We start from the raw sequence: 17,550 nt of genomic DNA on the forward strand, positions 1-17,550 counted from the left end.
TGTGTGTGCAGGCACATTCAACCCATTCAACGAATCCACTTACTTTTTTTATGCAACCATTAGTTCAATCAAATAGCACTGGGCTGGATCAAAAGTTTGCACATGCCTTCCAGAACTGGAGTTGTCCACCACTGGCCTGATCTTGGTGCGGAAATGGAACAGAGGTGTGGATGAAAGGCTGCTGCTGCTGTAGAAGAGAAGACTGGTGCCCTCTGGTGCTTCCCTTGTATTAGGACAGCTTTACAAGAGCCATCTCACACTGGACTTCAGTTTCTGGTACAATAACAACATGTGATGAAACCCACCAAAAAAAACTGAACTACTGCTGCTCCATTTCACACATCCCTTTCAGTCCTGGCAGAATCTCTCGGTCTACATGCAGAATCTGCCCACGGGAGATTAACGGTATGATAGTCATCAACACATACAGCAGTTAAAGCTCTTTAGCAAGAATGATGTCTCTCTCAGGGGGCTATACAACACTACGCCAATCATACATGCTCTGCATTCCCTCTCCTACACACACACACACTTTATAATGCAAACAGATAATAGCATACACTCGAAAATAGTGATGTGATCACTTAATTTTTTTTCTCAGTACAGAAATATTTTTTGACCTTCATAACATTCTTTATGCATTTCAATTTGGTAGCGTTCTTTGTTTTGTTTCTGTGGCATAAAATAATAAGTACAAACGCTTAGCTAGGACTGGAGCTAGTATATACACTGTACAGGTCAGCATTCCATCTTTCAACTATCAGATAATAATCAACTCTCAGAATAATACACACATGCTGTGTGTAAACTGGACACTTTTACACAGCTCAAATAAATAGCACTCATTCAAAGACGGCACACAAGGTCACTCAAAACCCACATCCAAACTGAGAAAATGAAAAAAGGTACCACTACAAGAATCAAACAAAGAAATGCTGAGAAAAAAAATAAGTACCCTGGATTAAATATCTTTATACCGCAGACAGACACACATAGCACAATGCAACCATCAAGGCCTTTAAGAGACCATGAATGTTTTTCCCTTTTCTTTAAAGCGCATTTCAGTTACTGCTACACCCAGGAAAAAAATTACAATTTTAATATTTTTCAGGTTTTATCCTGTATAAGTATAAATTCCAAAGTTTATGCCTAGTTTTTTACCTATGTTCCCAAATACTACTTGCTCGTTATCAGACTGAATGCAATGACATTTTCTTAGAACTCAAGACACCAAAAATGGTAATTTGTCTCTGTAAATGTAGGTTAACCTACATATATCCATGCAAGTGATTACTGAGTACTGATACTTTGGTTAAACATTTAAAAAAGACAATTAACTGGCAAAACAACACAATTTACAGAGAAAAACTGTAAGTGATTCTATGTAGTTAGTATTTGGCCACAGCTCAAATTTCAAAATGACAACTGCAGATTTGTTTTCTAATTAAAAAATGTAAGATTTCCACCATTGACACGCATCACACAATTAACTTAAAACTTATTTTTTTACCGTGTGAATAAATTAGAATGGTCTACAACATGTAAAAAAAAAAGTTTACAAATAGGTACAGGACAGCTCACCCTGAATTCAAAGCATGTCACACATTTTCATACCTCGTGAGGCAAAAAAAATATTTTACATACTTTCATTTTAAGATGTAAACTATCCCTTTAAGGCAGGCACAAACAAAACTTTCAGGCTCTTCGCTGAAGAGTCCGACACTCAACATTCACTCACACAGGAAACAAAACAAAGTCTGCTGTTGCACACTGGCAACGTTACGTGATAAACAATAAATAAAACATTTTTAAAAAAAAGGACAAACTTCATATTTGGCAGGTATGCACAGTCTGTCTGTAAACAAAACAGAATCACTTGGGGAAGATTACAGCCCAGAATCCTCCTCTTCCAGGGAAAATCACTATATATGGTGGTGTGGCCTTGTAATGTCACACTGGTTGTGATGGGTGTTGTGAGGATAGGATTTATTCCACTGGAATATTGACTCCCATCTATCGGCTTGACGACCTGGCCTTGGGTATTTGAAAGGACCATAGGCTACCAGAGGCCGAGGAGGACATAAGGGGGCAGAGAAAGGGGAGTTGTTTTTTTTTGAATGAAATCCAGTGTGCTGGTTCACCCCCTGGTTGGACACAAGCTTCCCTCTGGCTACCGGATCCTGGTAAACAGGTTCAGAACAGATACGGACTCCTGCAGAGGAAGAGAGCAGGGGTCAGTTCTCTAACACACTAGAATCCTCTATACCAGTGTTTCCCAAATGAGACACTGGTTTTGCTTATTGGGTTGGTATTGGTAACAAAATAATTTAAAAACAGGTAGACTTTAAGTGGGGCACAGGCAGCACAAAATCAATGTCGCCAGTCAATGAGGTGTGGGGTTACCTTGGTGGACCTCATCTTGCTGAAGACGTTCCAGAAGCGCAGGGTCTCGTCTCCGGCGCCTGTCACGATGGCCTCTCCGTCAGGGGACATGGCCAGGTAGAGCACTCTGTAGGAGTGGCCTGTGAGTTTCGCCACCTGTGTGAGGGAGGGGTACTTCCACACCAAGATCTGGTTCTGGGAGTAACCGTGTGTGCTCACCTGGAAGTAAAAATAATAGTGACAAATGCTTAAAGGGGATAATCCACCCAATTTTGTGAAAGACTATGTTCAGTAAAACATTTCCCCCCCCCCCCCCCCCGATTTAACTTCTAAGTGGTCGGTCTGAAATAAAGAAATCATGTAGGAATGTGTCATAGCTACATGGTTCTCGTTACTGGAGATCGGGTTATGGCCCATCACATTTCATAATTACCTGGGGCTGGATTCACAAAACATTAAGAAAAAAAAAGTAAGAAGTTTAAGGAAAAATATAAGTTCCTAAGATAGTTCATTCTTAGGAACTTCGTAAATACCTTATGTGGCATTGACATTAGTGACGTGCTTGAACCCAATAAACAAGCCTGTGACCGGGATGATAGGATTTGGCCCACTATAATAAAATGTTGATATTTCCATTTTATTCCATTTGTTTTTTGCTTTGGGTCTCGAAATGATTCTTTTTTTGTTGGCTCGCGAACCCTTGATGCACAAAAACAAAATTTTTTTTCACACATTATAGCCATCAGACTAGCTATATCAATAAACGGATAACTAAGGAAAGCGCAATAAAATGTTCAGCAAACAAGAGTTTGAAGTGATGGTGGAGGAAATAGCAGCCAGGAAAAGGTTGCTGTTGGGGAGACAAACTGTGGGGTCACTGCAGAGACCAAAAAGATAGGATGGGTGAGAGTGGGCGAGTCGGTCTCTGCCGTCGGGGGTATGGCTAGTGACACCACCGTAAAAAAAAGTGGTCCGACATCAAGTCGGCTGCTAAGAATGGAGCTGAGAGACCATTCATTGGGACCAGCTGGAGGAGAAGGTGTTGTCCATGATAAGAAGGATGGTGGTAGAGGGACTGCACTACCGGTAAGTTAGCTAATGTGAACTCACCCCATTCCGTACAAATGTGCGCAACTGCGACATTCAAACGAGGCTACAAAGAAAACTAATGGGACTGTATAGCGACTGTGTTGACTTCAAAATCTGGGGTGTGAACTATGTTTCTATTCAAGGGTTGATTGACAAGGTAATGGCTCTATAGTATTGGAGAAAAGTTGAAAAAAATGGACCCTCCGTTACATTATGACGTGTCATAAAGCTACTATTTCTGTCTTACAATCTCTCTCCACCAGGTTTAGCACTTCTCTCATCGTTTAAAAACAAGAAATGGACAGACGGGGGTATATTTTGCGTCGTCACTGCAAGCGATCACGACTCAAAAAAACAGTTTACTTATGAAGATCACTTTAGCTCCGTCCTAAAAACCCGATTCAAATTCGACACAAACCTTCAAATAGGTATGCAATCACACATTATATAAACGCTTTAGTGTTTTATTTACATTTTAGAGGCGATAAGGTGGACAAATCGAGTGAAAAAAAGCAATTTTCCTTCTTACTATCATGCATTAGTTTCGTTTCCTCACCCGCCATTTAAAAAAAAAAAAGACTCGACGGGGCTCATTGCCTGCTTGAATTATGCAGAAACGGGCAGCGTTTAGGTCATGTCATTTATTTTGTTGGAAAGGGGAAAAAGTGTGCTTTACAATGGTGTTGATCTGGAAGTATTACGTTTTGGTGCGCTAAAATAAAGGTAAATTGTACGGACCAAGGCGATGTGCAAAAGTTAGTGAGTTTACGTTAGCTAACGCATAACGACATTATAGGCAACATAGCTAACGTTAGCTAAGTTAGCCAAGTTCTTCTTTGCCATTTGACGAGCTAACGCTAGATTTTTAACACTTCTAGAATATGGTAATATATTGTTAATTACTAGCTAGCTAGATAAATTAAACGCGCTTCATCTTTCTTGCTGAATGTAAATGTCCGGTAGCCAACTGTGTCTGTGACGCAAGAAAATGTTAATTAACGGTTCCAGTATCCATTCGTCACAAGACACGCATTTAGCTGTCCTAAAGTTAAGTACATTTCCAAGAAGAAATCCTAGAACATTATTTTCAAGTATCCCATTTAACTTTTTGGGGGGGAATAAACATAGGAAAAAAATTAATAACATTTCCAATAACTTTGAGGTTATGGAAATAAAAGGCAGTTAAGAAATTTCAAATTAAGATTGCATTGTGGGTTTTATACACGACTTCAGCTGCAATGAATTTCATGTTGAAACTAACCTTGTTTAATAAAATTGTGTTATTTAACACTTAATCATAGGCATTAGTGGATTGTGGTGTATTGGGGGGAGGGGGTACTAAGCTAACATATGGAATTGTTTTAACCTCTACGGGATCGGTCTCCCTAAACCAGGACGGTTGTTGCTAACATGCGCTAATGTGACTAGAATGACTTCCATTCAGTAATCTTGCTCTGATTTGTCATCCTGAGGGTCCCAGAGAAAAAAATATAGCATAGTTGTGTTTGATAAAATCCATTATTATGTTCAAATGTAGGAACTGGGGTCTACAGTTTGACCCCACTGCTGTCTCTGGCTCCACACCCACCCCGCCCAGCCATCTAGATGTGTAAAAGTATATAAGCTAATGATCCATCATGTATGACATTCTTGGGACTATGTTAATTTTTTTTTGTTTTTTAATGCCATAGCATTTTTGTATGTTCTCTATAGTTATGTACATGAAAATGTATAAATTCGGCACATTTGGGCAAACTCCTGGCAGATTTGACACTAAATATTGTGCAGTAATGTAGATCTTCACAGGATCCAAATTACACCGACTCCAATCTGAAAGTATGGCCTTGGTCTAGCATTTCAAAGTTGATGAAAAAGCATGTTTTTTGTTTGTATTATCTTTTACCAGATCTAATGTGTTATACCTCCTACATTAATTTCACATTTCCACAAATGTCAAAGTGTGTCAATTGAAATTGTATCAAGAATATGCATATCCTTGCTTCAGGTCCTGAACTACAGGCAGTTTGAGTTGGGTATGTCATTTTAGGAGAAAATTGGGGGGGGGGGGGGGCTCAGATCCTTTAAGATGGTCATACCTAGGATAATCTAGCAATTTGATTTAGAATTTTAACAGTCTTTAACCTGTTAGAGCTCTAGGGGCGCTATTTCATTTTTGGATAAAAAACGTTCCCGTTTTAAGCGCGATATTTTGTCACGAAAAGATGCTCGACTATGCATATTCTTGACAGTTTTGGAAAGAAAAGACTCTGAAGTTTCAGAATCTGCAAAGATTTTGTCTGTAAGTGCCCCAGAACTCATTCTACAGGCGAAACCAAGATGATGCATCACCCAGGAATTAGCAGAATTTCTGAAGCTCTGTTTTCCATTCTCTCCTTATATGGCTGTGATTGCGCAACGAATGAGCCTACACTTTCTGTCGTTCGCCCAAGGTCTTAGCAGCATTGTGACGTATTTGTAGGCATATCATTGGAAGATTGACCATAAGAGACTACATTTTCCAAGTGTCCGCCTGGTGTCCTGCGTCGAATTCGGTGCGCAATTGCCAGCTGCTTCTACTTTACCATTTGATTCAGGGGAGAAAGCATGTGTCCAAGAACGATGTATCAATGAAGAGATATGTGAAAAACACCTTGATGATTGATTCTAAACAACGTTTGCCATGTTTTCAGTCGATATTATGGAGTTAATTTGGAAAAAAGTTTGCGTTTTGAGGACTGAATTTATGGATTTTTTTTGGTAGCCAAATGTGATGTATAAAACGGAGCTATTTCTAATACACAAGGAATCTTTTTGGAAAAACTGAGCATCTGCTATCTAACTGAGAGTATCCTCATTGAAAACATCAGAAGTTCTTCAAAGGTAAATTATTTTATTTGAAGGCTTTTATGTTTTTGTTAATGTTGCGTGCTGGATGCTAACGCTAATGCTAACGCTAAATGCTAACGCGAAATGCTAACTCTAGCTAGCTACTTTTACACAAATTATTGTTTTCCTATGGTTGAGAAGCATATTTTGAAAATCTGAGATGACAGTGTTGTTTACAAAAGGCTAAGCTTGAGAGATGGCATATTTATTTCATTTCATTTGCGATTTTCATAAATAGTTAACGTTGTGTTATGCTAATGAGCTTGCTGATAGATTTACACAATCCTGGATACAGGGTTTTTTTCATAGCTAAACGTGACGCAGAAAACGGAGCGATTTGTCCTAAACAAATAATCTTTCAGGAAAAACTGAACATTTGCTATCTGAGAGTCTCCTCATTGAAAACATCTGAAGTTCTTCAAAGGTAAATGATTTTTTTGAATGCTTTTCTGTTTTTTTGTGTAAATGTTGCCAGCTGAATGCTAATGCTAAATGCTACGTTAGCCATCAATACTGTTACACAAATGCTTGTTTTGCAATGGTTGAGAAGCATATTTTGAAAATCTGAGATGACAGTGTTGTTAACAAAAGGCTAAGCTTGAGAGCTAGCATATTTATTTCATTTCATTTGCGATTTTCATGAATAGTTAACGTTGCGTTATGGTAATGAGCTTGAGTCTGTATTCACGAACCCGGATCCGGGATGGGGAGATCAGAAAGGTTAAGAATCCCCAAAAATGCTTAAAAAAATATTTGACGAAGTATTGAACTTGGCCTTACTGCTATTAGCATTGAATAACAAACCCAAAAATAAAAAAGTGTCTGCCTGATATCTAAGATATATAACAAAGATCAGGAAACTGTTTGACACATTTAATACCTATGGAAGTAGTTTAGGTACTAAAATACTTCCACAAAATGTGGAAAAAGTCAACGGATCGGAATACTTTCCCAAGGCACTGTATATGGGTTACAGCCTTATTCTAAAATTAATAAAAACGTGTGTCCCCCTCAATATACCGTAATTTCCGGACTATAAGCCGCTACTTTATTCCCACACTTTGAACCTTGCGGTTTATACAATGACGCGGCTAATTTGTGGATTTTTCCCGCTTTCACAAGATTCATGCCGCCAAAAAACTGAGCACCGTCACATAATGTGACGTAAATCGAGCGCGCTCAAATTTCCCATCATTCTGATTACGGTAGTAATTTTGTCACCCTCATCATGGCAAAGACACGGAGAAATGCATATGATGCAGCTTTCAAGTTGAAGGCGATCGATCTGGCTGTTGGAAAAGGAAATAGAGCTGCTGCATGGGAGCTTGGCCTTAATGAGTCAATGATAAGACGTTGGAAACAGCAGCGTGAGGAACTGACTCAGTGCAAAAAGAAAACAAAAGCTTTCAGAGGGAAGAAAAGCAGATGGCCCAAAGTATTTGCAACCACTCGACATCAGTGTAAATCGTGCATTTAAGGTGGCGCTCCTTGTTCAGTGGGAGGCTTGGATGACAAGTGGGGAGAAATCTTTCACTAAAACGGGCCGAAGGCGAAGAGGATGGTCAAGTCTGCCAGTGGGTCCTTGTCAAAAAATCCCCTATCATCAACGGGTTTCGAAAGGCTGGACTGCTGCGTGTTGAAGGGGCAGCATGAGCTCAGCGGGGTATTTGCCTCCGGATGAAAGTGACGAGAGCGACAATGAAAACGATCCAACATCGGATGAAGCAATTCTGAGGCTATTCAACTCCGACACCGAAGGAGATGACTTCAGTGGTTTCAGTGCACAGGAGGAGGAAGATACGGGCTCGGGAGAGACGAAGGTCGAAAGTCATGTGTCCTCCGAAACACAACCCAACCAAGCCGCACTGCTTCTTAACACAGCGCGCATCCAACCCGGAAGCCAGCCGCACCACTGTCCACCTGGCGACCTTAGTTGTGCACTGCGCCCGGCCCGCCACAGGAGTCGCTTTTGTGCGATGAGACAAGGATATACCTACCGGCCAAACCCTCCCTAACCCGGACGACGCTAGGCCAATTGTGCGTCGCCCCACAGACTTCCCGGTCATGGCTGGCTGCGACAGAGCCTGGGCGCGAACCCAGAGTCTCTGGTGGCACAGCCAGCACTGCAGTGCCCTAGGCCACTGAGCCACCCGGGAGGCCCCATTTCATAGTCAATGTTGTTCAGGTTTCCCAAAGAATGAACTCAAAAAGCACCCACTAGCTACGTACCAGTTCATTGGTGTGTTTGGACCAGGCAAGGTTGCACACCTGGGATCCGGTGTCGGTGCACTGCAGGGGTTGGCCCGTCAAGGTGTTCCAGAAGCGGATACAGCGGTCGGCTGTGCCCCCTCCAGATGCCAGCAGGCCGTGTTGATGGGGGGACCAAGCAATGGCCTTAACCGCAGCCAGGTGCTCTGTGTACTGCTGCACCGGGAGAACACTGGAGTGGTTCCATACCAGTAGCTATGGGGAGGGGGAAGGATTGTTAGTTTAGGAAAATAATGCTATAGGATAAGGATAAAAGCAGTCGTGTAGTTAATCAAGAGAGGGTTTAACTATTGTGAGATGGGATAGGTCAGACTGCAGGTTTGTGTTTCTGTGTGTGTCTTGTAATTACACCAATACCAGTAGTTGGTGGTCTGTGCTGTGCAGGGCTGAGGTCAATTCCATTTAAAATTATAGTCAATTTAGAATATAAACCAAATTCTAAATTTTCCTCATTGAAAAACATTGGAGAATCCGAATTTCAATGTACTTCCTGATTTCAAATGACATTGACTGGTGCCTTGTCTGTGCATGTACCTTGTTGTCGTTTCCCCCCGAGGCCAACAGCTGATGGTCTGTGCTCCATTTGAGGCCACAGACTTCCTGTCTGTGTCCCTGGAGACGGCGTTCTGACTGGAGGGGTGGGGCTCGGATGTCCCTCTGTAGGATCACCCTATCACGACTGCCCGACGATAACTGGTCGGCATTCCACGCCAACGCACCTAGAGAGAAAGTTTGCAAATAAATGATATTCAAATCATACAAAACAGTTGAAATGCACTCAATTTTCATAGTTGTTTTGACTAAACGCTAAATATTTACATGAAGCCATAGCAATATAATTAATAGATATTGTATTCTGTATCAATCTATTTCTATGGTGCATCACTACTGCTCCTCTCTCTAAGGAGAAGCTGTCCTGATCTCTGTAAGACGGGCAGCATCAGTCTACACCCACTCACCCACTCTGGCTGTGTGTCCCTCCAGTACAGACAGCTTCTTCCCTGCTGCCGCATCCCAGATCTGTACATAGCCCTTATGAGTCCCCACTGCTACCAGGTTCCCCTGAAACCACACACACACAATAACCAGACATGGTTTCAGGGCAAATCCACCACACCCCCTGAAATCTCTAGAAACACATGACTACAACGGGATATAGGGTCGACTAAGGGGCAGAGCCATATATTTAACCAACTTTCAGAATTTATTTCATTTAGTTATATAGCATTGTTTAGATATTACTCATGTAATGGTAATAGGGTGCAAACAATGGCTGCCATATAATGTTGTAGTGTCCTGTACAGTGCATTCGGAAAGTATTGAGATCCCTTTACTTTTTCTGTTACGTTACAGCCTTATTCTAAAATGGATTCAACAAATGTTTTCTCAATCTACACACAATATCCCATAAGGAAAAAATGAACAGGTTTAGACAAATGTATTAAAAATAAAACAAATACGTTATCAACACAAGTATTCAGACCCTTTGCTATGAGACCCGAAATTGATCTCAGGTGCATCCTGTTTGCATTAATTATCCTTGAGATGTTTCTACAACTTGACTGGAGTCCCACAGTTGACAGTGCATGTCAGAGCAAAAACCTAGCCATGAGGTTGAAGGAACTGTCCGTAGAGCTCCGAGACAGCACACACAACAAATTTATGCCGTATTGAAGGCCCCCACGAACACAGTGGCCATCATTCTTAAATGGAAGAAGTTTGGAACACCAAGACTCTTCCTAGAGCTGGCCGCCCGGTCAAACTGAGCAAATCAGGGGGAGAAGAGACTTGGTCAGGGAGGTGACCAAAAACCCAATGGCCACTCGGACAGAGCTCCAGAGTTCCTCTGTGGAGATGGGAGAACCTTCCAGAAGGACAACCATCTTTGCAGCACTCCATCAGGCAGGCCTTTATGGTAGTGTCCAGACGGAAGCCACTCCTCAGTAAAAGGCACATGGCAGGTCACTTGGAGTTGCCAAAAGGCACCTAAAGACTATCAGACCATGAGAAACAAGATTATCTGAATGGCAAGTGTCACATCTGGAAGAAACCTGGCACCATGCCTACGGGTGGTTGCAGCGTGGTTGCAGCATCATGCTGTGGGGATATTTTTCAGTGGCAGGGACTGGGAGACTAGTCAGGATCAAGGCAAAGATGAACAGAGCAAAGTACAGAGAGATCCTTGATGAAAACCTGATCCAGGGTGCTTAGGACCTCAGCCTGGGGCGAAGGTTCACCTTCCAACAGGACAATGACCCGAAGCACACAGCCAAGACACTGCAGGACTGGCTTCGGGACTGAATTTCCTTGAGTGACCCAGCCACAGCCCAGACTTGAACCCAATCTAACATCTCTAGAGAGACCTGAAAATAGCTGTGCCGCTCCTCATCCAACCTGACAGAGCTTGAGAGGATCTGCAGAGAAGAATGGGAGAAACTCCCCAAATACAGGTGTGCCAAGCTTGTAGCGTCATACCAAAGAAGAATTGAGTCTCTAATCGCTGCCAAAGGCACTTCAACAAAGTGCTGAGTAAAGGGTGTGAATACTTATGCAAAATGTGATACTTACATTTTTTTTTTTTTTTTACTGATTTGCAAACATGTATAAAAACCTGTTTTTGCTTTGTCATTATGGGGTATTATGTGTAGATTGATGAGGGAAAAAAAACTATTTAATCAATTTTAGAATATGGCTGTAACATAATAAAAAGGTCTGAATACTTTCTGAATGCACTGAAAATGCATCATAATGCAAAGTCTCAATGTCCCAACTCTATAAATACAGTACATGGCTCTGATAAGGGGAGAACATATCGGAGGCAAAGTAGACAGACACACCCTCTCTGACCAGCCCACTGACGTGACAGAGTCCCCCTCCACTGACAGGTCACACAGACGCGTCACCTGGAGACCAAAATACATAATTGATATATTGTCAATTACCAACTCATATCACATGAAAGAGCTTACAAAAGGCCTTTGAGATAAATGGAAACATCAAATAGTAGAACGTTTCTCGCAGTGAGAAGGTGGTCACTGATTTCAGTGTATCAAATAGTAACTTTCATGATTTTAATTGTTTTTATTGTTGCTGAAAACCAGATGTTCCGGCTTAGTTATAGTGAAACATGTCAATTCTGGTCTTCATTTTGACAGTTTGTTGCAAAAGTGAAACATTATGGTCTTTTAATAGTAAATCTAGCCAGGATTTCATCATACATGTCAAGCAGTGAAGTTTCAGCTCTGTCTGTCCGTGGCCTCTCTTCCTCAGTGCGCACTGTCACTGTGACCGTTTTCATCTTGTCCAGCTGTGTCTAACATTTCACGTAAAACCTGTTTTATGTCTGCATCGAAGTAGCGGTCCTTGTCCCTATCATCTAGCATGGTGGCAACACAGTAAAGAGACTCAAGAGAATGCCACCAAATCGCATGTTCACAGCCTCAAGTACTTTTGTAAGTTAACCCCAGTCTGTGTCGGCAGTTTTGTCGAGCAGGCGTTTCAATGACATGACAGAGGGTATCACGTCTGCTGCAGGCGCAATTGAGCTGATTTCTTTAGTCCGTTGTTCAAATGGAGCTAGGAGTGTGTTCATGTTTCCAAGTGTCAAACATGTTCTCAAATGCCATTGAAATGGCATGAGAACCAGAACATTCTTGAGCATGTAATAAATATGGCTTTCAAATCAAATCAAATGTATTTATATAGCCCTTCGTACATCAGCTGATATCTCAAAGTGCTGTACAGAAACCCAGCCTAAAACCCCAAACATCAAGCAATGCAGGTGTTGAAGCACGTTGGCTAGGAAAAACTCCCTAGAAAAGGTCAGAATGAAATCCTCGTTTACCAACTGTGCTGTCAGACTCCATGCTCATGGGGCTGACATCGCTGGTCCAAATGTCAGATGTGAAGCTAACAGCAGTGATGCTCATGGATGTGAATTTCAACAATACTGTGTAACTCTGGTAGGGAAACATCTGAAAAATAGTGTGTACCAGGGCTCGAACAGTCAGAGAAAGCCAACATCATCCACAACAGAGGACGGTTGATTGTCAAGGGCAATGAATTCCATTATCTTGGCGTTAAATGAAGTTCGCCTTTGAGTTGTCTCGCTGAAATGTTCTTACACTTTCAAAGGACAGCTCGACTTTAAAAACTTGTTTAGTTGTTGGAAGTGTCCGTTGAGAATTTCTCTGCTTTTGTTCTGTGTAGCGCTGTATTTTTCGTGGAGTCATTACATCATCTACTTACGTTATATAGGTATGCATGTCAGCTTTGACATTGGATTTGGCGTCGGCGTTAAACTAGACATCAGGCCGATGTTGGGATTTTTAGCTAATATCGGCCGATTCCGAAATGCTCACCGATATATCGTGCATCCCTACAAGTAAGTGAAAGAAATAGGTTGATTATGTTTTCATATGGGTACATCTCTAATCTGAACTAAAATAACTATTGCCCCGTAGCACTCACTTCTGTCATCATGATGTGCTTTGAGAGACTAGCCAAGAATCATATTACCTCTACCTTACCTGACACCCTTGACCCATTTCAATTTGCTTACCACCCCATTAGATCCACAGACGATGCAATCGCACACTGCCCTATGCCATCTGGACAAGAGGTACACCTATGTAAGAATGCTGTTAATTGACTATAGCTCAACATTCAAAGCCATAGTACCCTCCAAGCTCATCATTAAGCTTGAGGCGCTGGGTCTGAACCCCGCCCCGTGCAACTGGGTCCTGGACTTCCTGACGGGTTGCTCCCAGGTGGCGAAGGTAAGAAAAAACACCACTATGCTGATACTCAACACAAGGGAGCCCCACAAGGATGCATGCTCAGCCCCCTACTGTACCCCCTATTCACCCATGACTCCGTTGCCATGCACGCCTCCAACTTAAATTATCAAGTTTGCAGACGACAGCCGTAGTAGGCCTGATTACCAACGATGACGAGACAGCCTACAGGGAGGAGGTGAGGGCCCTGCGAGTGTGGCGCCAGGAAAATAACCTCTCACCCAACGTCAACATAAAGTAGTTGATTGCGGACTTCAGGAAATAACAGAGGGAGCACCCCCCTATCCACATCGACGGGACCGCAGTGGAGAAGGTGGAAAGCTTCAAGTTCCTCGGTGTACACATCACTGACAAAATGAAATGGTCCACCCACACAGACAGTGTGGTGTAGGCAAAACAGAGCCTCTTCAACCTCAGGAGGCTGAAGAAATTTGACTTGGCACCGAAAATCCTAAAAATCTTTTACAGATGCACAATTGAGAGCATCCTGTCGGGCTGCATCACCGCCTGGTCTGGAAACTGCACCGCCTGCAAGTGCAGGGCTCTCCAGAGAGTGCGGTCTGCCCAACGCATCACTGTGGGCAAACTACCTGCCCTCCAGGACACCTACAGCACTCGATATCACAGGACGGCAAAAAATATAATCAAGGACAACCACCACCCGAGCCACTACCTGTTCAACCTGCTATCATCCAGAAGGCGAGGTCAGTACAGGTGCATCAAAGCTGGGACTGAGAAACTGTAAACAGCTTCTATCTAATGGCCATCAGACTTTGAAATACTGTTAAATAGCCATTACTAGCACATTAGAAGCTGCTGCCCTATATACATAGACTTGGAATCAATGGCCACTTTAATAAATGGAACACCACCCACTTTAATAATGTTTACATATTTTTCATTACTCATCTCATATGTATATACTGTATCTTAGTCTATGCCGCTCTGATAATGCTTGTCCAAACATTTATATATTCTTTATTCCATTCCTTTAGATTTGTGTGTATTATTAGATATTACTGTTAGATAGTACTGCACCGTTAGAGCTAAAAACACAAGCATTTCACTACACCCACATTAACATCTGCTAAACACGTGTATGTGACAAATACAATTTAATTTGATTTTTGATAATATAGGAAAGGTTTAACTAAAATGTATTTGAGTGTTTACCAGCAATTGTAACTTGAGTCTAATAATTATTTGTACAAAAAAGTTAATCTGAAGGAATACATACTTGAGGAATATAAAAATACTAGCTTGATATGTTTTCCAGTTTCTTGAAATACTTTGCGAACGCAACTTATTTCTGTGTACTCAATTATTCTGTTGTGCATTGTTTTTCTTCATGGTGATGGAAAGTCTACAGGTACAAACCTACATGACCAGCCTATGTACAATACAGTAATGTACATTAAGTTTTTTATGGATGATAAGTTAATACTACTCAAAAAGTTGTTTTCCATGCTATTTGATCAAGAAACATATTTAATTTGATGTGGATGTTGTGTGTCTTTGGCCACAACTTTTCACCTTTTGATGTAAATGTTTGAGGTCGGGGGTTTGTTCTTTTTGTATACCATTAGAATAAGAATCGTAGAGAAAGGGACATGGAAACAACTCTTACAATCCCAACTATTGAATTCTGCAAGATACTGTTAATTATACAACTAACTTTTTGGCCCAAGCAGAGATGCTGGGAAAAAAATGTTTTGCCCAAGCTACATATGTATAGATCCGTCTGCTAATACAAGTAAAGGCCCAGTTTGTGTAAATATATATATTAAAAAACTAAATTAACATCCATCATAAGAACAAATAGATGACATTAGTGGTCATGTCAACTTGTTGTATTTTTCCCCTGAATGCTATGACAGATTGGTGGCTCAGTCCACTATGACAGTTGGCTCATAGTACAATGGTTGTGAGTTCTAATTCCACATGGGGCAGATAAAGCATTTGGAGATAAAAATCTATTTACAATAATCATCTCATACCCAGACACTTCTAATTCTGAAAAGTAAAAGCATACCTGTAAGAGGGGGACGCCCTGGTAGCAATTGTAGATTTGTACAGTACCCAAGACCAATATGAGTTAATTTGGCCATTGGAAAAAGAGCTACTGCGTAATAATGCAATACGGGATGGATTGAATTGAGCCCCTCATGTTCATTTTCAAGGTGATGATCGCACTTCTTCCCAGCACAATATGCAATAAATGGGAGTTTACATCTCAAAGATTATTTTTGCACCCCATAGATGTCAGGAATTCGCCACCTTACCACTGTGAGCCAACTGTCCAAAGCCCTATTTACTTGCGATGCGCATTCATTTCATCAGATTAATATTCATGAGCAATTCCCCACACCCACATCTTCTCACCTGAATGCATATTTTTTTTTTGAAGGGGTTGGGCAAAGGCTGAAATTTGGGTTGAGAGTTACCCTTTAAACACACAATCACAATCACACACACACACACACACCCCCCCCCACCTGGCTGGTGCAGGCACTCCACAGGTAGACACAGGTTCCCAGGCCGACACTGAGGACGTTGAGGGAGGACCAGTCCACCAGGTTGAGGTAGAAGTCATCCTGCAGCTCCGGAGCATCCAGCACCTTGAAGGGGATCTTAGAGATCTTACGTGTGGGTTTCCTAGGCGACCGTAACAGCTTCTGACTAGGAGGGAGACAAGGAGGGCTGGATTGCTCATTCAATGTGAAACAGAAGACTCTATTAGAATGGAATGAGAGGGAGAGGAGAAATAAAATATCACTGTTGGCCATATAATATAAAATGTATGAGAAAGTGAAGGTGGTGGTTACCTGTTGCTGCTAACAGGAGACAGGGAGTATGGAGAGACTGTGTTGCCATCCTCAGGGAGAGACCGTTTGGCACAGACAGAATACTGTAAACCCACACAAGTGGCATATTGAGAATCAAAAGTTAACATGTTGTAGTACGACTAACAAATATTAAAAGTGGCTAACTCCAGCATAACCTCTCTAGTCCTGGTAGTTTTGAAAAAGACGCTATTGCCCCAGAATGTATAAGGGCCTACTACGGACACTAAAGAGGCTCCTCTTGGCAGGGGTTGAGGGCTGGAGGCGGCGATCCTCTGACTGGGGGTCCTGGACCTTCTCTATGCCTGCCCCCAGCAGCTCGTTCTTTAGCAGGGCAGAGTACGCCAGGCCGTCTGCTAAAGGAGAAATAGTGGAGTACAGAGGGGGTGAGCAGACATGCATGAGCAGCACAGATTAAGTGCGTAGGAGACTTTTAAAGGAGTCAAGAGGGTTACCTTTGCTAGTGTCTGTTGTGCCATCCTTTGTCTTCCTGTTCTGATTGTGGGACTTCTCATTCTCCTACACAACATCAACACAGTGATTACATGTGCTAAAACCCAGAAAGTGATTACAATCAACACAGATGTAAAACTTTGGGCAGAAGACAAAATCCCAGGGTGCATTGCAGGGGACTCACGTTGATGCGGTGGAAGTTGACGCTCCAGTTGGCGCCGGCGCGGGAGGGAATGAAGCGGTCGCCATGTTTGCTTGGTGACGACAGAGGGGAGTTGGTGGGTGTCAGCGCTCGCACTGCATCTATGGCCTTCTTTACAGGGGGGAAGAGCGAAGGATAGTGTAAGACAGGGAAATCGTCATCAGAGGACACCATTTTTTAAGCCAATTTCCTGCAATTCTACACATTTCTCCAATGGAGCTGAGCTAAAATGTTTGCAGTTTTAAAGCTAGGGCACTATACACATGTTTTATTTTGAGTAGATACCACAGACTTCCAGTCATGGCGCTAATGCTAGCGGCTCCCAAAAACTACCAACTTCCTTCCTACTGGACAGACATACAAATTCACGACCTCATCTGCCTCTAGGGAAATAGGTAGCCAAAATCCCTTTCAAACACGTTAGGAAAAAATCTAAAGAAACTTAGAATTTTGGGTGTAGTTATCCAAGTTATGCAAGTGCATTTATTACTGTATTTGTATTGCCATTTAATCCACCAAAAAAAAGACCGGTATAAGATTAGGAGAAAACAGACTTCAGGACAAATAATGAATAGGGTACTCTTTACATGGCTATAAGCCCATCTTGCCTTGGCGCGCGATCACCCAACGC

The 17,550-nt window shown here is 42.1% G+C and overlaps 1 protein-coding gene across 5 annotated transcripts in view; it reads right to left on the minus strand.

Annotated features, from left to right (window-relative positions):
• Nucleotides 1-952: 952 nt before the first annotated feature.
• The window catches only part of LOC110508409 (fizzy-related protein homolog), a 30,687-nt gene continuing 14,089 nt past the window's right edge, over nucleotides 953-17,550 (minus strand). For 3 of the 5 annotated variants that reach the window (XM_021588925.3, XM_021588924.3, XM_090225691.1), the window contains 11 exons: nucleotides 16,902-17,030; nucleotides 16,720-16,783; nucleotides 16,490-16,620; nucleotides 16,247-16,329; nucleotides 15,917-16,100; nucleotides 11,463-11,528; nucleotides 9,585-9,687; nucleotides 9,160-9,344; nucleotides 8,587-8,820; nucleotides 2,404-2,601; nucleotides 953-2,212 (listed from right to left, as the gene is read on the minus strand). In XM_021588925.3, the coding sequence (XP_021444600.1) occupies nucleotides 2,171-2,212; nucleotides 2,404-2,601; nucleotides 8,587-8,820; nucleotides 9,160-9,344; nucleotides 9,585-9,687; nucleotides 11,463-11,528; nucleotides 15,917-16,100; nucleotides 16,247-16,329; nucleotides 16,490-16,620; nucleotides 16,720-16,783; nucleotides 16,902-17,030 (1,419 nt within the window). In that variant the 3' untranslated portion in view covers nucleotides 953-2,170. The remainder of the gene's footprint in view (nucleotides 2,213-2,403; nucleotides 2,602-8,586; nucleotides 8,821-9,159; nucleotides 9,345-9,584; nucleotides 9,688-11,462; nucleotides 11,529-15,916; nucleotides 16,101-16,246; nucleotides 16,330-16,489; nucleotides 16,621-16,719; nucleotides 16,784-16,901; nucleotides 17,031-17,550) is intronic. The other 2 variants (XM_090225692.1, XM_021588926.3) reach the window with 1 other exon arrangement.

This window comes from Oncorhynchus mykiss, chromosome 28 (assembly GCF_057628025.1).
Source record: "Oncorhynchus mykiss isolate SJ-2025 chromosome 28, ASM5762802v1, whole genome shotgun sequence".
Lineage (NCBI taxonomy): Eukaryota > Metazoa > Chordata > Actinopteri > Salmoniformes > Salmonidae > Oncorhynchus > Oncorhynchus mykiss.